Consider the following 21,086-nt stretch of genomic DNA (forward strand, 5'->3'; position numbering starts at 1 on the left):
AGTGAGGGACTGGTCATTGAGGAAGTTGGGCTGGACCTAGAACAACAAAGTTCACATTTTGGAAGGAGGCTGGGGGAAGGAGGCACTGATGGAACATGGAACCAGAACCAGGAAGAGGAGGATTGCAGGAGGAAACTGGATCAGATCTGCCAGTAAGTCTGCAGAGTGTGCTGCAGTGTCAAAGTCAAGTGCTTGTACAGGATGATAGTGAAAACCAGAGCAGCCACTTCTATGGAGCTCAAAGATCTGGAACTACTCTAAATACCTGGCATATATTGACTTGCATAATCTTTGAAACAGTGCTGTCAGATAGTTACCATTACTACCCTCATTTTATAGATGAGAAAACTGAGGCACAAGAAAGTCAAATACCCACCCAAGATAACAGTTAGTTACTAGCAGAGCCAGGATCCAAAACTTGGCCGTTTGGCTCTAGTGATTGTGCTCTTAAAATACTATCTCTTGCCAAGCCAGTGTGGGTTGAGCACCAACCTATGATCCAGGAGATCGCGGTTCGATTCCCAATCATGGCACATTCCCAGGTTGCGGGCTTGGTCCCCAGTAGGAGGCATGCAGGAGGCAGCCGATCAATGACACAGTCCAAGACATTCACAGTATGCTCCTCTCTCATTATTGATGTTTCTATCTCTCTCTCTCCCTCTCCATTCCTCTCTGAAATCAATGGAGACATATTAAAAAAAAAATACTATCTCTTATAAAAGTGCCAATATTTGGCTTTCTTTGGCTTGCACAAACAACAATTTTACACTGCTCAAGCTAATATCACTTCTCTTCCTCTCCAGGACCCACCTCTGTGTTCAAACAAACCAAGACATTGGGTCAAACAGTGTTTATTGAATGTAGAGTAACCCCAGCCCCATGGGGAAGAAAGTTCCAAGGAGAACAGAGAACAATACAGATTAAATACCCACCTGGGCATTCACACTCTCTTGCACACACACATACACATCCAAACTCTAACAGTGACAAATCAAACACCTGCTTCCTCCAGCCTATGTGATGGCTGTTAGGAGGTGGTTCAGAGGTGGGGCTCCAGAATGGGTTCTAATAGCAGCAGCCTTGTCCCTCCCTGCCCCCCGCCCCGCCCCAGGGAGCTGGGGTGCTTAGGAGGTAGGTGGCAACTCTTCCCCGCTCTGCCGCAGACGCTTCTTGGCTCGGATCTCATTCATGGCCTCTTCAATGGAGCGTGTGTCCCTCTTGTTGGCCACAGGCACTGGGAGCAGAGGGAAGGGAGGGGAGGGCCTAGGATCCCTGTGCCTTAGTTTTCCCTCCCCTGCCCATCCAGTGCTCCTCTCCCCTGCCCTCCCCAGTCCCCACTGTGGCCTCACCACAGCCATAGGTCTTGTTGGCCTGCAGCATATGGGCCGCATCCTTGGCTGCCCCCTTGCCGATGAGGTGGCTGTACTTGTCCTTGTAGTCGCTGGTGGGGCTCACTACCACAGGTCCCTGCTGAGCTGCCTCCTCTTCCTGCCGCTGAGCCAGCTCCTAGGGGTGCAGAGGCGGGGCACTGGTGCTCAGGGGCCTGACCCCAACCCCTCCCAGGTGGTGGGCTGCAGGGTTCCAGGGACTGCCAGGCATAACTCACCTTCAGCTTCCGCTTCTCCTCAGCCTTCTGTGGGTCCCACTCCTCTCCACGGCGGTAGGAGTCCAGCTCTTCATCTGAGGGTGCAAACTCCTGGGGAAGAAGGGATAATGGGGTCAAGGTTCCGTATACATGTTTCACCTCATTTCTCTTCCCCAGGGGTACAGGCTGAAAGGGAGAGAGGAGAGAGTAGGGGACTCAAGTCTGTCACCTTTTTGAAGATCATGACATAGCGACATTCATCGTCTTCCCCGAACGAGAAGGATGTGAGGCCAGCCACCTCCACCACATCGTGTCTGGGATGGGCGGGCAGAGGGGAAAGAGTATGTAGAGCCATGGGGGGGGCCAGCGCCCTTTTCTTGTGGAAATCTTGTGGACTTCCACGCTGGGCCTTTCATGCCACCCTGGCCACCCGTTTCTGGCCTCCCCCAGCCCAAGACACTCACAGTATGCTCCTCTCTATCTTGTTCATCGGCTGAAACTTTTTCTTGATCTGCCCACTGTCTTGGATGAAATCTGACACCTCTTTCTCCATCTTGGGAGAGGGAAATGGGAAGAAGATATGAGATGATGGCTCTGTCCCAATATCCCTCTTCTTAGCTGGGTTAACAGGCCTTCACCTCCCCACACCTATCCCAGCCTCCATGCCGTTGGCTTCCAGGCTTCACCTCTCTTGAGACATTTTCCAAAAAACTGAGTTCTAGTTCTAACTTATTGAAAAATCCTTCCTGCGGCTGCCTTGGACTTTGATCTCTCCAGTTGTTCTCACCCTTTTACGAAACTCCACTTTCTGTTGTTTCTCTTGCTCCTGTAGTTTCTTCAGGCGGGCAGCCTGCTCTGGGGGTGAGAAATGGCAGCATGAGGCCAGGGGCAGAAACATGGGTGGGAAGAGTTTGTAAGGCTTCAAAAGAGGTCTGGTGTCCACTGGGAGGTATCACGTTGGGAAGGTAGGACTATTGTTTATTCACCAAGCATTTATCAATATTTATTTATTTAAATCCTCATCGGAGGATATTTTTTCCATTGCTTTTCAGAGACTGGAAGGGAAAGAGAGAGAAACATCGATGTGAGAGACACACCGATTGGTTGCTTCCCACACGTGCCCTGACCGGGGCTGGGGATTGAGCCTACAACCAAGGTACATGCCCGTGACCAGAACTGAGCCCAGGACCCTTCAGTATGAGGGCCGAAGCTCTAACCCCTGAGCCAAACCAGCTAGGGTGCATTTAGTGGTATTTAAATCTGGTGCTGTGCTAGGCCCTGGAGCATCAAGATTGTTAAGACATAACTTTGCCCTTCAAGAGCTTAGTAAGAGTAGCAAAGATTAGAATCATGCTTAACCTAATTTCCTAATCTCACAGGGGTAACCAATTAACATTTATTTAATACCCACAATATTCAAAGAACTATAAGGCACCTGGGGAAGTAAGGCGAACAGACTAAGCCCTGGCCTTAAAGAGTTTATCATCTCATTGTCTACATAGGAAAGGGGAAATTAACTTCCTATATTTCGTAATCGCCCCCTCCCCGCAACTTCTCACTTCTACATACAAGGTGAAGCTGAAATGGCTAATCTGACACCTCTCTCCTTTGGGAATGGAGGTGTTCAAAGTCAGCTGTAGAGGAACTTCCCATCCTTGCATATTAATACCCCCTCTCCTCTCTTCTGCTATTTCAAATTCTTTATATCTGTAAGGCCAACTTCTTCCACAGGATCTGAATACCTCTAGCTGCAATGACCTCTTCCCATTTTCCTAATTACTCCATGCCTTTGCACATGTTGTTCCTTCTGCTCGAAATGCTTTTCCTCCTCTTGCAAAATTTGAGATACAGCATGAGGCAGAGTTACTCACTTTCTCTGGGGCCCACACACATTTGGTTCAGACATCTGCTATAGCATGTGCTGAGAACTAATATAATTTAACTATTTATTTGTTTCCCCTACCACTATAAGCTCCTAGGAGACAGGGACCCTGTTCATCTCTTATCCAGTTATTCTGTGGCCCTAGAGCCTGACAACTTAGGAGCTCTCAGCTCTTTGACATCAAGGGCTCTTGACCATCAGTGCATCCCACTGTGGCCATTGAATGTTTGCTGACTGGTTTCTGAGTTTTCTCTGTATTCGAGGAGATGGCATAAGACGATGGTTAAGGTCACAGGCTTAAAAGTCACACCTGGGTTTAAAACCCTGCCACAGTAACCCTGTGACCTCAGGCAAGTGACTAAACTCTGAATCTTGGCTTCCTAGTCTGTCAACTGCTGCTGGTGAACCTAGACAGTCATGATGAGCATGAAATAATTCCAATCGCCAGTTCCCATTATGTTCCCTCCTTCCTCAGAGCTTTCAAATGCACATCTCTGCCTGTAACACTGTTTCCTCTGTCACTTACTGAATTATCTATTCTACAGATCTCAGCTCACTGCAGACTAGGTTAAGGACCCCTAGTTAGCTGCTCTCATAACAATTATTTTTCTTTCAGAGTACTTATCAAGTTGGTTATTAAACTTGTGTGATGATTTAATCAAAGCGCATTTCATCCATGCTTCATATGGTGGGCTCCTGAGGGTACCCTTGGCCCCTAGCAACCGTTCAGTAAATATATTTCGATATTAAGCAGCACTTGATGAACACTTTGAAGGCATCCAGCCTGCTCTGGCCCCCTAGGGCGGATGGGGAGCCGGTGTCCGGGATGGGGCTTATCCGTGATCGCAAGGCCCGCAGGGTTGGGGCTGGGGTCCGTCCCAAGGCAGATTCTGTCAGACTCATTCACACGCCACAGCACGAGCAACCCAGGGAAAGCCTGCAGCCAGGCTGGCCGCGCCCTACGCTGGCAGACGAACTCTTTCTTGAGCCCGCCGGCAAGGACGTTATTCTGAGAACACAAGCGGGGAGCCTACAGCCAATCGGACCGCGTAGAGGCATTCTCTCCTCCCCAATCAACCGCACGACCGCTCGGGGAACTCAATGTAAGACTACGGGTGAGATAAGGGCTGGAAAGAGGTAGAAGGGGCCCGATAAGTCAAGTGGGAGGGGCATAAGGGCATGGACCCAGCAACCAATTGGAGGTGCTGGCGGTGAGTGAGCCAGTGGGCCAGAGGAAGGTCTTTAATAGGTAGACCTTAAGTTATGGTAGCCAATAGAAGTGAAAGGACTGCGGATGGGCGTGCCCCTGGACCAATCAGAATGGGAATGGGTCGTGGGACTCTCAGGCCAGATATGGGAGGGGCTGGGTGACCGAACACGCCCTCCTGCCACCCGAAGGCGGGCCAAGGAAACACTAAGGGTTGGGTGGGGTCGAAGGCAGCCTACCAATCAGAGCACGCCACCAGCGGACAGGCGGGCCTGTCCGCGAATGGAAAACAAGGATTGCGAGGCCGGGGTAAGGAAAGCGGCAGGAAGCTGACACTAGGCTTCGGGTAGCCAATCATCGTCCGCTACGACCAGCGGGCGGGTCGGCAGCCCTTGTAGGGACTCTGGGGGGTCTCTAAAGGGGCCTGTGAGGGGTCTTTCAAGGTTGAAGAGGCGGCACCGTCTAAAGAAGGAAGAATGCGGTCCTGGGAATCGAGTGAACAAAGGCAGATGTGAATTTGGGATCCTCACCTCGGGCCCTGCGCCGAGTCTCCTGGTCACCGAGGCTGGGTGGCTTTTCCATGGAGCTCAGGATGGAGCCCAGTAGGTCCGCCATCTTGGGAGTGACAGAGAGGGGGCGGTGCGTCTTAAAGGGAAGGGCGAAGTGCCTTTAAGGCCGGAAACACGTCGGAGGTGGAAAACCTTGCCGGTCCCGCCCCGGCTGTGATCTGGCCCAGCACTATCAGCAGCCTCCCGCCAGCCGAGACCCCGCCCCCGTCCCGCCCCGCCCCCCGCAGACAGAAGTCGGAGGCTGGCTGGTGCAGCGATGTTTAATGGCAATTCGTAGAAACCAAGCCCATGCACAAGTAGAAAGTGCTCGTGGGGCCGGCAGGAGGCTCCCGCCGCGCCCAGGAACCACAAGCCCGGCTGTGCAGCCCTCCCCGCGGCGCCTTAAATAGATTCTTCACTATACTCTGTATGTTACATATTTACAAACCCCCTCCCATCAGGGGATGGGGCGGGACTCCGCAATGAGTTCCTATATACAGACCCCCTTTTGGCCCCGAAGTTGGTGGCCAGAGTCGGAGTGATAGGGGGGAACACAGGGCCAGAAAAGGAGGAAACAGACGCAAACATGCGGAGTCGGGTGGGGGCACGGTCAGCCCTGAAACACAAGGGGAGAGTGCAGAAGGCAGAGGTGGGGCCAAGCTGATACATTCAGAGACGCATCGAACGAATAAATAAGGCAAGTCAGGAAAGGGGCGAGGCGGGTGCAGGCAGGGAGGGAGCTGTGGAAACGGGGCAGGCAGGGCTCCGGAGGTCACAGCTAAAGATGCAGGTATGTGGGGTGTGGGTCTTCTGGAGCCGGGGAGCGAAAGAGGGGGCACGACCCGGAGGGAAGAGGAGCTGGGGAGTGGGAGAGGGAGTTCAGCACTTTGGAGGGGGAGGATAGAGACCTAGGAAGATCTCCAAACAAAGTGACGAGGAAAGCTGCCGACAGGGGGCTCCTCCCCCAGAGAGCCCTCTCCCTTAAGACTACAAGAAGCGGCCTCCAGGGTAGGGAGAGGTCAGGTGGCCAGTCCAGGTTGGGGAAGCCCTTCCAGCTCCTGGTTCTGCTTCAGTTCCCTCATCCTGTAGAGAGACAAGGAAGGAGTCAGAGGAGACCAGCAGATCTGGGGTGATGGAGGAGGCAGAGCAAAATCCAGCAGGAGAAAGGATGAGTACCTGTGTCGGCAGCGCCGCAGGAATCTCATGATTTTCCGGGCTGCCTGGTCCTGCTTCTTTGTGAGAAAAGAGCCTCTGGCAGAAGAAAGAAAAGATGAGACCTCACACAACACTAAGGCATCCCCTGCCCTCAGCCCCTTTGGGACCCTAGCAAGGAAGGGCTGGGGGCAGGATAAGCTGGGAGTTGGGGGCCCATGGGCAGTGGGCATGGATGCAGTGGGCAGGCACAGAGGGCTTAAGGGCTGGACCCGTACTTGTTTCGGGCAGGTAGGCTGCCTGTGGGTCTGCGGCGGTAGGAGCGGTAATGCTGCTGGATGAGCACAGCTGCTCTGCGGCTCTGCTGAAATCGCTTCTGTTCATAGTAGCTTCGGAACTTGCTCTGGATCAGGATGGCCGCCTGGGTCATCTTCTTATAGAGTGCAAACTGTAGGAGTGGGGAGGAGAAATGGGCTGAAATAGAGGGACAGAAACCCAAACCCATGAGGGTCACCCCAAGGTCAGCTGACACAGGTCTCTTTCTCTAACCCACACGCTCATGGAAAGGCTTGAATCATCACAGACAACCTCACACCCAGATCTCATGCCTAATACCTTAAGTGCAATCCAGGTCAGCTTGTGGAGAGAGAAGGGGAGTCAGGGCTCCAGCAGCATTCTGTATGCTCTGGGCTGGAATGGGTGGGTTTGGGTTGGTTATGTTTTAGAGAGAGAAACATCTCACCTGCTTGTACTTCCGGTAACAGCGCTGGATCACAGCTGCTGCTACCTCCTGCTGCTCCTTCAGCCACCGGCCCTAAGGGAAAAACAGGAAGTCTCACCACTTGAAGGCATACCTAATAGACATGTGATCTGTCCTTCTAACTTGCCTGAGGTCCCCTGACCCTTTACCCCATCTGAGGCCTCTCTGGATGACTGCTCTCCCTCCCAGAGTCCTAGGAGCCCACAGTCTCCCGACTCAAAGATTGTGTAATTCTTCCCCTAAGACCTCCCAGCCTCCTGACCTTGTACTTTCGGAAGGCTGTCTGGATGACTCGGGCTGCCTCATACAGTTCCCGCTGCTCATGATCCGATAATGTCAGCAGGGCAAAATCACTCTCCATCTTGCCACTGGCTGATGCAGAGAGAAACTCTGCCCAGGAAGGTGCTGGAGGTATGGCCAGGCGACCCCGCTCAAAAGACAGTTCGCTGTAGGAATAGGAAGAAGGCAAGTCATGGGGCATGTGAAGTCCCTCTTCTCCTGCCTAGGGGTTGCTGTAAAGGGAAACCCCCACCAACAGAGCCTGGAGAGCATGACTTCATAGCTTATCAGCCTGTTCCAGTACTCTTCTCAAAGGCCCTTGGGGCCTCTGCCAGAATGGATCTTTGGCTATGGGGAAGCTATGTTCCCCCTTCCCATCTCCCATTGAGAAGAATCTGGAGGCTGTCCTAAGCTGGTCACCTGGAAGGGGCAGAGCTGGGGAAATGGTCCACATTCTCCAGGTAGCTGGCCAGCCAGGACATGGTCTCGCTGAGCCCCAGGGCCCCTGTCCGCTCCCGTATTGAGGCTCCAGCCTCAGGCAGCCCCACAAAGCCTTCTCGTTTAATCCGTTCTGGTGTGGCTTCGATGATCTGCTTGGCCAGTGAGATCATGTCCACCTGGATGGAAAAGCTGGGTGAGCCTTGTGGGGTCCCAACTGCCAGATATTCCTGCCCTGACAGCTGTAGCCTCAGTCCACTTCCTGTCTTGTTCCTCCTCTCACCACCAGATGAGGCCTCAGGAATTGCTGTCCTTTCTAACCCCAGCCTTTCTCTACCACTGTTCCAGATTCATTCATTTATACTTACTGGACTTCTACCTGTGTTGAAATGTTGTGGAGAACATAGGATAGGAAGCATATACTCCAAATGGAGATTCAAGAGCTGAGCAAATGAAGGATTTAGCTTTCTAGGCTGACTGCTGATTGTCCCACCCAGGCCTGGCCCATGCAAGCTGAGCAGCACATCTTACCCATAGGCTTGGCCATGCCTGCCACCCCATCCCCCTTCAGCTCTCCAAGAACCAGCTCAAAGCATACTGACCACATGACACCTTATTGAATGGCTTTAGCCTTGCCTTTACTCCAGCCCTGAAACCTGCAGCACTTCCTGCTGGCCACATGCAACACAGCCTACCTATTGGAAATTTGTAAGTTCTTTGTACTTACAGTGCTACCCTGACCTCTCTAATCCATTAGCCTCTCTAAAGCAAGTATGTCCTCAGGTTCTTGCTGCTACACCTGAATATTTACTCTCATTTATTTATTCCACAAGACTGAACTTTCACCATGTAAAAGCCTCCTTACCAAAGGTCATTGCGAGATAGATGCTTCCATATTGCGAGCCTCTCTCTTCTACAATCCTCCCAACTTCCCTCCATCACTCTGGTAACCCCTACAATCCAGCTCTAACTGAGGATATTCCCCAGAATTTTTAACCTCTGATGCCTCATGACTTCTGAGTCAAGCTCTGATGGAAACTAAACAAAGGATTACCTTGCTTGTCCAAAAATGAGGGTAAGTGGCCCCTTCTTCCCAAACTGAAGCAAGACTCAGTCTGTTTCATGGACTAGTCAACCTCACCCCACCCCTGTACCCCACTCTTTCTAGCCCTCATAATCTCATCAATACAAGTGGTACCGGGATCACGTCCACAGCCGGTGGGCTATAAGCTTCCTCTGGAGCAGCCCCAGCATCCGGGGCTGGTGGGAGAGGAGGTGGTGAAGGTGGGGGCCCTTTGGGGTTGGTGGCTTCATAGTCCATGAGGAGAAGGGGAGCCTCTGGGGCACCAGAGGAGAGCTGGCCTGGGACCATCTCCATAATAATCTCAGAGGCTGGCAGAGGAGCTGGGGGAGGACTTCCATCTGGGGCACTAGAATAGGCTGATGTGACAGAAAAAGTGCCATCCGACAGCTCTGAGGGTGAGGAGACACTGCTCAGACCTGTAAGGTAAGAGAGGAGGGTGAGGGCAGCAGGAGCCATCTGCTATCACCTGCCTGCCCCATCTTGGCTCTCGGTCTCCTGTCTGTTCTTGCTAGTATTATCTCCCCATCCCTGCCCCCTCCTCGGTTTCCCTCCTCTTAATTTCTGTCTCCCGTTCTTCAGCTTCCCCTAGCCTATCCTCCTACACACATCCCCCTCTTAAAAAATTAGAGACAACCCTCACCAGTGTCTGGGCTGGAGGAGGGTGGCGACAGGGCAAGTGGGGGCTCAGCTGAAGCTTCCTGTCTCTGCAGTTCCTCAAGGCAGCGGGCAAGGCGCACATGACCCCGGGAATGAGCCACAGACAGGGGGAGACGGCCCAGAGAGTCGGGAATGCTCAGTGCCTGCCGGTTCCAACGGAAAAGGAGCACAGCAGCTTCCAGGTGTCCCAGGGCACAAGCCCACATCTAAGGAGAGAGGCAGGGAAAGGCTAGGAGGAGTGGGGACAGGTGGGGGTGGGCCTGGGGCCCTTTCTCCCGGTGGCCACATCTTCAGCTCCTTGCCCTCCCCACTCCTCCTGCTGGGGGTCTTCCCTTTAAGCACCCTTCCCATTTCCTGTTGCCCTGCATGCGCTCAGGAATACGCATCCTCACCAGAGGGGTGCAAGAGAAATGATCCACGTTGAGCGGGTCAACCTCTTGCTCTAAGTCCAAGCTTCCGGTCTCCACACTTCTGAAGGGTTTGGGAAAGGGACAGAGCCCAGTCAGGGAAAAAGTGGGAACATTGGAACTGAAGGGACTGGGAAACAGCTGTCTAGAAGCGCTACAGTCAGTGGGATGAGGAAGTCAAGAGATTAAAAAATGGAAGGAGGGAGGGTGTCGGGGGCAGGTGGAGGGATTGAACAAAAAAGAACAAAGAACTCATGGACATGGACGACAGCGTGGAGATTGCAGGGGTTGGTGGTGGAGGTGGAAGAGGGCACAGAGGGGATAAATGGTGATGGAAAAAATAAAGTGACAGGTCAAGAAGTCAGTGTTGTAACTCAGGGGATATTAAATTCCCCCCAATACAAATCTTCCAGCCTCTCTGCCTTCCCAGTAACCCCAACTCCCTCTCGGCAGGGCTCCAGTCCCCCTTAGTCCCCTGGCACTTCTGTCCCAGTGGTTGCCCAGCCCCCTCCCTGCTTTCCCCTGCTCACCGCCACTGGCTCAGGGTCTCGATGAGGCGGGCGTAGCCCTGGGCAGCAGCCAGGTGCAGAAGACTCATGCCCCGGAAGGGGCTTCCGTGGGCCAGACGTTCAGGACCCCTCCAGGTGGAGCGTGGGATCATGCTCTCTACCAAGACCACCACCCGTGCCTCGAACCCAGGCCCCTGGCCTTCATCCTGTAGTACACACACCCTTATGCAGAGAACTGAGCATCTGGTCTTCTGGCTTGGGATGGCCTTGGCCATCCTATACCTGTCCTCTCAGCTTCTAATTCCGCCCCCTCCCATACTTCTCACTCCAGGTTCCCACCACCCAGATCTCTAATGGCTTATTCTCCTAGTTCAAGTTCCTGGGTGTCCCCCACTCCCACAGCCAGCCTTCTCCAGACCCTCCGGCAGCCAGACATCACACACCCTTGCCCATGTTGAGCCTTCACACCAGCGCAGATCAGGCTATATGCACAGATGGCTTCTCCCCTTCAGAACCCAGAGTCCTTTCCCAGTTTTCTTCCTTCAGAGACTAAGGACCCACAAAGCACTGAACCCCAACCCTCGTGGTCCCCTCCCCCACCCCTCTCCTTCACCTCCACCCTTCTTCAGACCAGAAATAGTCTGAAGCCTGTCATGCCAAGAGGGTGCCCAGAATAGCCACTCTTGCCACAGGGCGGGGGTGGGAACAGGATGATGTCAGGAACTAGGGAGGAGGGCTGGCTGGGGAGGTTGGGGACAGGGAAGTGAGAAGTCACACACCAGAGCCATTTTCCTTAGGGAGACCCTCTCTCCATTCGCCAGACCTCCCTCATGGAAGTACCTGCATTGGAGGGACATCAGGACCCTGGCAAGGTGCCTGCCCAGCCGCTGCAATCTCTGCCATCCGCTTCTCCATCTGCTCCAGTCGCTCCAGTATGGACATCCGGAACTGGTTGTCTGAGGGGGAATGGGTATGGAAGGCTTAGTGGGCAGGGCCTAGGTGATGCCCTGAACACCAGAACTGGACCTATTCTAGGATCTGGGAGGTGGAGACATAGAATCATATTCTTTCTTCTCCAAAATAACAGCCTTTTTACCCACCCACCTTGGAAACACAGCCAACCAGGACTCAGTCCTTAAGCTAGGGCTCTTAACACTACTCATTGATCTAGGACCAAAATCCAGAACCACAACTGTGTCCTTCAAGACACAGAGACAGGAGGAATTTCCACATAGCATCCAGCCCCGAACTGCTCCAGATCATACATACACACGCATTCCCTCAGCCTTCTAGGTAAACCGCTGTCAGTTCTGCCCCAGACACTACCTTTGTCCCCCATGCTGGTCCCTGCTCTGTTAACCACTGCCCAAAAGAGGTCAGGGATTGTAACTTGAAAAGCACCGCCCCCTGCTCCTGGTCCCCCACAGCTGTCTACAAAGAGGATGGTGGGGAGGGAACATGACAGAGATGGATAGCCATGTCCATTCCTCCTCCTCCCCTCACCCCATGCACAAATACACATGCACACACACACACCCCAAGCTATATCTGTCCCCTCTTGAGATCACTCAGGGACAAGGAGGAGGGGCGGGAGAGGATCAGAGCCATGGAAAAACAGGCACAGAGAAACGGGGTGGAGGTCAGGGATGTTTTGAGATGCTATGCAGAAGGGGATGGAGGTATAGAAGTGATGGTGGGGAGGAAGGTGGACAACACAGAGGAGAGAGAGCAGAAAGGATCAACAAGGTGAAAGGAGGGGACAGAGGACAGAGGAAAGCTGGGAACTGTCCCACACAAGCAACAAGGAACAGAAGAAGAGGGACAAGTTAAGACCCTGGTCCAAGGAAAAATGAAAGAGGGAGGGAGGCAGCCCACAAGAGAGGGTATAACACAAAGTAGGAAGGGACAGGAAAGCAAGGTGAGGAGCAGTCACAGCAGGACAGACAGAACAGGCCTGGGAGACCTGGCAAGGTCCCAAGGTAGGCTGCAGGGCAACCCACACACAACCCACACTCGGGCTTTGTGAAAGGGCAGCTCTGAGGGAGAGAAGTAGGGATGGAGGGAGACAAACTCAACGGGGTGACAGCAGAACTGAGAAACTAGGAGGCAACAACAGAGACACCCAGAGGAGAAGACAGAGAAGCGCAAACCCTGAGAAAGAAGCAGGAGCAGAAACAATTCTCAAAGCCCGTATGAGGAACACAGTGCTAGATTTAAATAAATACACACATACACGTGTATGTGTGCGCGTCTGTGTGTTTGTATAAGAAAGTGTGTGTGTATGAGAAAGTACACCATGATATTAAAGTAGTAAATATTACTGAGTAGTAATATCGGCAGTTTTCATTATCTACTTTGTAGTTTGTGCTTTTCTGTAATTTCCTATAATAAATACATATCGTTATAGAGAAGAAAACAATACATGTCTAAATATGTGTATGTGTGTGTATATACGCACTTGCACATCCCATACATATTGCTCTAGACCCTGTTCCTGCTCCCCCTTGGCCTCCCTTGCCTAGATCTCATCCTTTGGGATGGAAAAGACAGGGCAAGAACTGGGACAAATATGGCTCCAAGATTTACAGGGAAGAGGAGGTAGGGGAAGTTTGCTGTTGCATTTGACCAACGAAGCAGTTGGGAAAAGACTGGTAAATGTGGGCTAGGTAGTGGCCACCTGAGTGCTGAGGGGTCTAGGAGCATGTCATGCTCAAAGGTTGTGGGGCCCGATACTTGGTATCAGAGGGCTAGGTACTTACCATCTAGTGACAACCAGTCGAGCTGAGTACTAGGCAGTGACAGGAATCGGCGGGCTCGATACTCAAAGAGCACAGAAGCAGAAAGGGGCCCCTCCCGCCCGGCCACCTGCAAAGACACCAGCCCTACCTCATGGGCTGGGGAGGGCAAGATCAGTGAGAAGGGCTCTCGTTCCCCAGCTCCTTCTCTGGCCCCTTGTGTTAGAGCCACAGATGGTCATTTAGATCAAGCTCCCCAACTTCTGTGCTGTAGGCCAAGAGGCTGTTGGCTTCTGTAGCCTTGCCACTAGCTGGGAAGGGATTCCATTCATTCAAGTACTTAATACCTGCTATGGGCCAGAGACCCCTTGGACTCAAGACCCTGTAGTTAAGGATAATTGTTATTCAGCACCAAGGCCTGGAAGCTGAGGGTCAAGAGATACCTGTACTTATAAACAATTTGATGGTAGATAAACCCCTTAGTCTCCCAGGATCAGTGTCCAGAGGTCATGACCCTGTTACTAAGATGTGGGGAAGGTGAGCTAGCTGCTCAATGGTATCTAGTGAGAGCTATGTCCCAGGGTCTCAAGAGCTATAGCCTTGAGAAAAAACCACCAGGCCCTGGTCCCAAGACCAGGGGCTGAGGCTCTTCCTCCCAACCCCTAGCCTCCACTGAATAGTGCTGTTGAGATCGGGGGGAGAACACACTCACCAACAACAAAGTTGTCACCCTGTCACTCTGGTGATCCTTGGGGGTCCCACAGTAAGGCTGACTGTTGAGTGCAGGGTAAGGGGCAAGACTGGTGGCAAAAGGGCAGGCAAGCCTTGGCAGTGACATCTAGACAAGTACTGTCCAACAAAACTTTCCTCAATGATGGAAATGTTTATCCGCACTGTTCAATGGGGTAGCACTAACCACATGTGGCTATTGAGCACTCAAAATGTGGTTAGTGTGACTGAGGAACTGAATCTTAAATTTTATTTAATTTTAATTAATTTCAATTGGCACATGTAGCTAACAGCTACTGTATTAGCACAGGTCTAGAAGCCAATGTCCTTCAGTCCCAAGACTGTTCGGAGGAGACCAACATCTCTCCTTTCTCATTCTTCCAAGAGCCAGTCTCTGGCTCAGCCAGAGGCCTGAACAGACATTAGAGACTCCTTGGGTCAAATGCCTGACCTTACAGGAGGGGAGGCCAAGGACCCAAGAAAGGAGCGGACGTATCACTAGTGAGGTAAGGAGTAGATTTCTTGGACCAGAACCCTAATCTTCTGACACCTAAGCCCAGACTCATCTTCCTGCTGGGGGACCATGGGACTTATCCTTGAGACTGGATGAGGTCTTTGTGCTCTCAGAAACAATTCAACACCTTTGTTCCCAGTGCTTCTGGGAAGTCTGAAATGCCCACGTCAGTTAGTCCCTTCCCCCACTATCCCCAGTCCCCATACCAGGACAGTAGCAGCGTAAGACACCAGGCTGGACAAGTGATGCTGGCACTGCGATGTGATCAAAGACACAGGAGTAATGCTCGGAGGCCTCTGTCCAAGGACCTGTGATGAGCACCTTGACCCCACCCTGCAGACAGAAGTCAGAGGGCCTGTGACTAGAACTCTGCTGGGTATTCATTCACTCACTCACTCACTCGTTCGTTCGTTCATTCAGACCTTGAGAGAGTATCTACTATGTGGCAGGCCCTGTGCTAGAGTCTGGTAGCACAGGGATTGGATAGGACCCACCAGGGTAAGGTCAGCTAATCTGTCCCTCCCCAACATCCCTGCCCTCCACCTTGCCAAAGGCTACTGACTCATTTGCAGATAGCTGTCACCAGGAGGAAGTCCTTTTCTTAAGCCCCCACTGTAGTTCCTCCATTCCCTCTCTAGGGCAGCATAAAGCAGAACTTCTCTACTAATGAAGACAGTCTTTTAGCTTCCCAAAGTCTATAATCATATCCCTGCTGTGCTTTCTCTTCTCCACACTGAGTTGCCCCAATTCCCTCCCTGTGAAAGTCACCAAGGGAATGAAGTCCCCTGGGCACTTGGGGGACCCATACAACCACATGGAAGGGGAAGGAAGGGGAAATAAGGGAGAAGGGTGAATCAGAAGAACTATGGAAACAGGAAAGAAGCTACACCCTGGAAAAATAGAGGTTGGGAAAACTAAGCAGCCATGATAACTAGGCCACAGACCATGGGGTAAGCGGGACGGAGGGGTGAAGACTCACCTCTGGGTAGGACCACTCTGGGGAGAAGTCTGTGATAGTGCTAAGGGCAGGAGAGAGCTGGGGGGTTGGGGCAGGTATGCTTGGAGCTTCATCACTGATGAGTTCTTCCATAAGGTCTGGGAATGATGAAAGACTGAAGGGCTCCAGCTCGCTGGCCCCACCAGCTCCTCCAAACAAGGTCTCCCCTCTTCCTACCCTGCCCGATGACTCTGAGGGGGCAGGTGAGGGTGGTGGTGAAGGAGGCGGGGAAGGTACAGGTGGGGCAGGCCCCTGGGCCTTAAGCTCCTCCCCACTATCATCATCCTGAATGAAGAAGCAGTTTCCTCTTCTCCCACCACCTACTGACTGTGGAGGGGAACCCCGAGCAGCTGCCTGGGGCTCCAGGGCAGCAGCAGGCTCTAGGGCAGGACAGGGGGTATGGGCAGCCTCTGCCTCAGGGAAGTCTGGGCTTACCCCCTGCCCCCCTCCATATGTCTGGCCCCTCTGGGGGCTGTTGAGAAAACGGTCAGGGTCAAAGGCAGGACTGGGAGGAGCTGGTGGGGCAGAGGGCTCAGAGCCTACAACCACAGCCAAGCTCATGGAAGGGTGAGGATCAGCCTGGGGAGCCAAGTGTCTGGTGGGTGTCAAGCCCCCCGTACGCTGCTCCAGTCCAGTCAGGAGGAGGATAGCGGTGCCTCCCCTCGATGAACCCCCTCGAGAGGTGGGAGGGCTAGGTCTGACCTCTAGGGGTTCTGCAAAGCCTGATGAAGAGGAGGAAGAGGAGGAAGAAGATGGGGAGGTATGCGCCTTGGGGAGCTCTGGGGGAAGTGGGGCTATCAGTGGAGGGGGCTCAGGGGGGTGGGGCTGGGGGATAGAGGTCAGGGTTAAAGCTCGGGGCTCCACTTTGGGAGAGATGATGCGGTGTTTCGTGCTGCTGCATTTGTGCGTAAGGCTTCCGGAACCTGGAATGGAAAGAGGTGGGGAGGAGAGAAGGGATATGACACATGTTTCTCCAGCATTCCCAGGCTGGGGTGGGGGGAGGGCTAGTCTGCTCCCCAGCTCTTCCTCTGTTCCTTTGCAGGAATCCCCATCTTTCCACAAGTTCCTCAGGTCGTTCCTACGGCTGCACTACATCCCAGAGATGTAATACTGATTGTGGCCACTCGGGGGCAGCAGAAAGACTTCTCCTCCCCCCAATTAAACGGACTGGTGGAGGAGCTTGGCAGGGAAGGACTGAAGGCTTGGAAGAAAAAGTGAGAAAAATAGGTAAAAGCATTTGGGGGAAAAAAAAAAAGGCAAAAGGACAGAACCAAGGGGGTACCAATTAGGAATAAAGCTAAGGCTGCGTCTAAGTGGTAGTACTGGGGTAGTGCTAAGGGTATATGTCAGATAAAGAGCCTGGGCTGCCAAGACTCAAGTAAAAGGAGCTGGGGCCCGTGTACACCCAGAAGGGAAGGCTTCTGTCCATCTGGCCCATCTTTCAGGGACATGCAAACCAGCATGCAAATCCCAGCAAGACAGATATACCCCTGGCTTGAGTAAGTGCAGTGTGACTAGACAGAAAGAGAGCTCCAACCAAGATCAGGGGTCACTAACCAAGGCCCCCACTGCAGAGACAGGCATGGGTTCGGGGTGCAGGCTTGGTCGGGTGGGTGTCCAGGATCTGCTGCACCAGCTGCTCTACAGAGAACTCCTCTGTCCCATTCCCACAGCTCCACTTGATGCCATGAACTAGAGGAGAGTTGGGGGGAAGTGCTATGGGACCCCCACAGAAGTCCCCAGAGCATCTTGATGGCTCCTTCAAGCACCTGAGATGCTCCAAGACTTCTGGCCAGGTGCAAAGAGGCCAGCAGCCTCAAGACTGCTTGAATTTGTAGTTCACAGCTGTCCCTTCTCCATATTCCAACACCTTAGAACTCACCAGGAAGCCTAGCACCCCCATAGGAAAGCACCCTCTGGCTTAGAGGGAAATGGTCACCCTACAGGCTCCTGGTACCTTTGGGAGGCCCCTGTTTCCACTCTCCCCTTGGAGCACTGTCCTAGCCCTGCTGCCTTACACATGGGCTTCAGCTGTCCCAACAGCTCCTCCCGGGACCACTTCAGCCACTCTCGACGGTCACTGCTGATGGAACAAAAGATGGGGCTGCAGCCCTTTCCACAATCCTCCAGGGCTGGGACGTTCAGGTAGTGCACAAGGACGATGTCAGGGTTCTGAGGGCATAAGAGTACACACACAGACCACCATGGGGTCCTGAGATCCAGGGGCTCAGCTTCCTAGTCCTCACTTTCTTCCCAGGCAACCCCCAACCTCATCCCCAAATTCTGGCTATCCCCAACTCCCTATCTTCCCAGGCTCCTTTTCCCACTCAGAACCTAGTCATCCTTCCACTGCATCCTTTCAGACCCCATCTCCCTCAAAGAGCCAAGAAGAGTGTGGCTCCCAGAGCCCTTCCATCCTTACCTGGAGCAGCCAGTAGCAGCGCCGATGGAATGTGGGGACGATGGAAGAGTGAACGTAGCAGCCATAGAGACACTGCCAGGAGACAGGCTGGGGTGGGGGGAGGGCTAGTCTGCTCCCCAACTCTTCCTCTGTTCAGTTCCTTTGCAGGAATCCCAATCTTTCCACCAGTTCCTCTTCAACCCTTACCGACCCCCACCTATTCCCCACACCTTTAAAATTCCAGCACCCCAAATCATAGAGAGGTAGAAGGGAACAGTGGGACCAGGGCCTTACAATGAGGACCACATTTGAGATATAGGACTATCTAGAAATCAGAGGGCAGGGCAAGAACACACCTAAGATGAGGAGCAATGATTTGGGGAAGATAACCCTGTGCTTAGAGGTTCAGTACTTGGACTCCTGAGGGAAATGCAAGAGAGGTGAGGGAACTGAGCATTGATGTCCTCCAGGGGAGGCATGACCTAAGGCCTGGACAGCTGGGACATGGATGGAAATGGGATGTGGAGGGTGGGCTAAGCTATCAGTCAGCTGATGCAAAGTGAGTGAGAAGAGAGGGTGGTGAGGCAGACCATGGCACCAACTCCTGGCAGGGCTGGAACCCAGCTAAGAGTTGAGAAGGGTGAGTTGGATGCCTTGCTTACCTCCATGCCCTGGACCTTTAGCTTCATGTGGTCCTCTCGGGTGGTCTTCCCATCCTTCCGCTTCTTCCAGAGGTAACCATCCTTCCGGTATTTCACCTTCTTACGGTTGTAGAGGATAATGGAGCCATTCTGAGGCCTGAAGAGGGAAAAGTTGGCCTTGAGTTCTGTGAACAGAACCCAGGACTCCTGCCAGTCCCCACCTTCACAAACTTTCTCACCTTGTCTTTGGGGCACAGGATAGCCACTCATCATGCTTCTCAAAGGTGATCAAGTAGGATGCAATCTCCTGTAGGAGAGGAGGTACTCAGGGGGGTGTCACCTTCATAGAGTCTCAGCCTGGCCTCTTGGTCATCCCCTCAGTCTCACTCTCTGCTGAGTTCTGGCAGCTAGTGGAGGATGCTGCCAGGTATCAGGACCCAGCAAGGCCCACTGCCCTCCTAAGAATCCCAGGTTCCATTGCAGACAAAAGTCTAACCTCTCCTTCCCTCCCTTCCAACTGGGGCTTTTATCTTGGGGCCAGTTCCAAGCTTTCGTCCTTCTTTGTTCATACTGCATATTATTTTACTTTCTCCAAATACCATTTTTGTGCCACTTCCTGACTCAGAAAACTTCAATAGTTTGACACTGCCAGGAATCCCAGATTCCTCAGCCTGATTCCAAGGTTCTCCCTGACCAGGGATCAAACCATCACTCCTACGTTCACACTATTTACTCATAGTGCACCTACCATTCCAGCCAGACTGGTCCATTGATTCTTCCCTGAACTTGTCCTGAGCAGTAACACCCTTAATGTTAGTGCCCTACAAGCCTGAAGTGCCATGTATACATCTCTTTGAGTCTGGAAATCCTAGCCGTCCTATAGACCAAATCCCTCCCCAGATCTCCACGCAGCCATCTGGCACTAAGAATAACATACACACACACCTTTTTACTAAAAGTTCTCTTCTAATCAAATAATCAGATCAATAATGATCACCCGCCAAGCGCATACAAAGCACTGGGTGCAGGTAGGGAGTACAGAAGGAAGCAGCATCCGTGGTGGTTAAAAGCAGGAGCTCTAGAGTGAGTTAAACTACATGAACTAAGTCGGTTTCCTCATCTATACCACAGGGATAACAGTGCTTGCTCTATAGATAGCATCCTTAGAGCTACGGAATGAGATCGTGCAGGTTGAGTACTTAGCATAACGCCTGGTTTGTAAGAAATACTTTAATGGTGGTGTCTATTATTTTCACTCAGGTGGATATGCTAAGAAATGAGCTCCTACAAGATGCCAGTCTTTATACCTCTCCTAGGATCTCCGAAGAGCCCTGAATATAGTATTCTGCACTTGAGAGTGTGGACAGACACAGGGACTCCCATTCACCTTCCTGTAGCTTGCCAGACCTTGCTAGGCCCTAATCCCCCAAGCTCCCTAGAAAACCTCATTTGTATTCCACCGTAGCCGCTCTGGAGGCAGCAGCGGACATCGAGGAAGACACTCCAATAGCTTCTTCGGGAGAAAGATCTTCAGGTGGTGGCTGTTCTCTAGAGAAAAATTAGAAAGAAGGGTTTAGTGTGCTAGCCCAGAGGCAAAGGGCTGAATCCAGAGCACCAGGGGAAGCTGAAATGAGCAGGAGAGCAGGGAATCCAAGAATTACAGTCGCCGCAGGGCAGGGAGAGAGAAAGGTTGTGCCCAAAGTGGGAACCTAGATTGTGGACTCACCAGCAACCTCGGTGGTGTCCTTAGTACTCATGGCGAGGGTTCCAGGGGCAAGGTCACCCCTGGCCTGAGGGGCCGGGGGGAGGGGGAGTCTGTGCTGAGAAAAGAGAGAGCAGGTCATGGCAGAAGCCCTCACACTTATCCAGGTTGAGGATGAGGAGGGAGAGGCAGTACAGAACTGGGTCATGGTATCTGGGAAAGATGAGGAAGCTAGAGGAAGGAAGGGGATAGGCTCTGATGTGAGAGTAGGGCCAGGGAATGGGGGAGGGGGAGAACCCAGACATGGTGCCAGGAACCAACGTGAGTGGGGAGACGCGACAGAACAGAGTAATCAGGAAGAGTCGGGTGGGGTGGGGGAGGGGAGGAACTGGCAAGGCTGGCGTCCTACAGCGTGGGCTCTTGAAGGGGCTGGGGCTTCCGTGGGGTCAGGATCTGGGGACTGGGACTCAGGGCATCCGGTCCTTGGAGAATGGTTTGGCAAATGAGAGCCTGGATGCTGGTGGCTGGGGGTTGGGCAGGAGATCTAAGTCCAAGTGGAGAGCTAGGCCTTAGAAGACACACCCTGAGTCCCTTCTCTATTTATTTTTCTAGGAGTAAAGACAGATCTGATAACCGATCCTAACCTCCCTCTCTGCGCTAGGATGGTCAAGGCCTAGGACAATCTGGGTTAGACACCCAGGACCCAGCTTCCCACCCTCAGGACGACCCGGAGGCTGACAGCCCTCTCCACCCCTTACCCACCTCTCTCCCCACCCTTCCCAAACGCCTCTGCCTCCCCCGGCCTCCAGGCGTACCCTACACCATCTACCACTCCGGCTCCAGCCTGAGCCCCCACCCT

At 52.9% G+C, this 21,086-nt stretch overlaps 2 protein-coding genes across 5 annotated transcripts; both read right to left on the reverse strand.

The window, feature by feature from the left end:
- Window positions 1–835: 835 nt before the first annotated feature.
- SPAG7 (sperm associated antigen 7) lies at window positions 836–5,318 on the reverse strand. The gene is made up of 7 exons (XM_016200989.2): window positions 5,205–5,318; window positions 2,373–2,440; window positions 2,050–2,138; window positions 1,815–1,899; window positions 1,607–1,696; window positions 1,350–1,506; window positions 836–1,234 (listed from the first exon to the last, which is right to left on the reverse strand). The coding sequence occupies exons 1-7, from the start codon at window positions 5,287–5,289 to the stop codon at window positions 1,125–1,127; spliced, it is 684 nt and encodes a 227-aa protein (XP_016056475.1). The 5' UTR covers window positions 5,290–5,318; the 3' UTR covers window positions 836–1,124.
- Window positions 5,319–5,496: 178 nt separating this feature from the next.
- Window positions 5,497–20,968, reverse strand: CAMTA2 (calmodulin binding transcription activator 2). 4 transcript variants are annotated; one of them, XM_087825932.1, is made up of 22 exons: window positions 20,453–20,968; window positions 20,252–20,349; window positions 19,970–20,073; window positions 18,765–18,832; window positions 18,547–18,682; window positions 17,906–17,992; window positions 17,502–17,655; window positions 17,041–17,175; window positions 15,466–16,406; window positions 14,693–14,819; window positions 13,268–13,402; window positions 11,349–11,464; window positions 10,530–10,714; window positions 9,985–10,063; window positions 9,576–9,798; window positions 9,050–9,351; window positions 7,834–8,030; window positions 7,397–7,580; window positions 7,117–7,188; window positions 6,653–6,822; window positions 6,399–6,473; window positions 5,497–6,305 (listed from the first exon to the last, which is right to left on the reverse strand). In XM_087825932.1, exons 1-22 carry the CDS (start codon window positions 20,530–20,532, stop codon window positions 6,242–6,244), a joined length of 3,732 nt encoding a protein of 1,243 aa, XP_087682058.1. In that variant the 5' UTR covers window positions 20,533–20,968; the 3' UTR covers window positions 5,497–6,241. The 4 variants fall into 4 exon arrangements, with proteins under 4 accessions (XP_087682058.1, XP_087682056.1, XP_087682055.1 ...); XM_087825930.1 differs by lacking the exon at window positions 20,453–20,968 and having other exon boundaries at window positions 17,906–17,977; window positions 20,252–20,282; XM_087825929.1 differs by lacking the exon at window positions 20,453–20,968 and having other exon boundaries at window positions 20,252–20,282.
- Window positions 20,969–21,086: the final 118 nt, after the last annotated feature.

The sequence above is a fragment of the Miniopterus natalensis genome, chromosome 17 (assembly GCF_054644295.1).
Source record: "Miniopterus natalensis isolate mMinNat1 chromosome 17, mMinNat1.hap1, whole genome shotgun sequence".
Classification (NCBI taxonomy): domain Eukaryota; kingdom Metazoa; phylum Chordata; class Mammalia; order Chiroptera; family Miniopteridae; genus Miniopterus; species Miniopterus natalensis.

Bases quoted from the DNA above. Each gene is read 5' to 3' on its own strand.
- SPAG7 (XM_016200989.2), bottom strand. From the start codon at position 5,289: ATGGCGGACCTACTGGGCTCCATCCTGAGCTCCATGGAAAAGCCACCC. The intron at 2,139-2,372 runs GTGAGAACAACT...CCCTCTCCCAAG, and splicing joins AAGTGGAGTTTCGTAAAAGG to ATGGAGAAAGAGGTGTCAGA. The intron at 1,900-2,049 runs GTGAGTGTCTTG...CGCCCATCCCAG, and splicing joins AAGATAGAGAGGAGCATACT to ACACGATGTGGTGGAGGTGG.
- CAMTA2 (XM_087825932.1), bottom strand. From the start codon at position 20,532: ATGTCTGGGTTCTCCCCCTCCCCCATTCCCTGGCCCTACTCTCACATC. The intron at 17,993-18,546 runs GTAAGCAAGGCA...CCCCCACCCCAG, and splicing joins TAAAGGTCCAGGGCATGGAG to CCTGTCTCCTGGCAGTGTCT. The intron at 7,189-7,396 runs GTCAGGAGGCTG...TTTTTCCCTTAG, and splicing joins CAGCCTTCCGAAAGTACAAG to GGCCGGTGGCTGAAGGAGCA.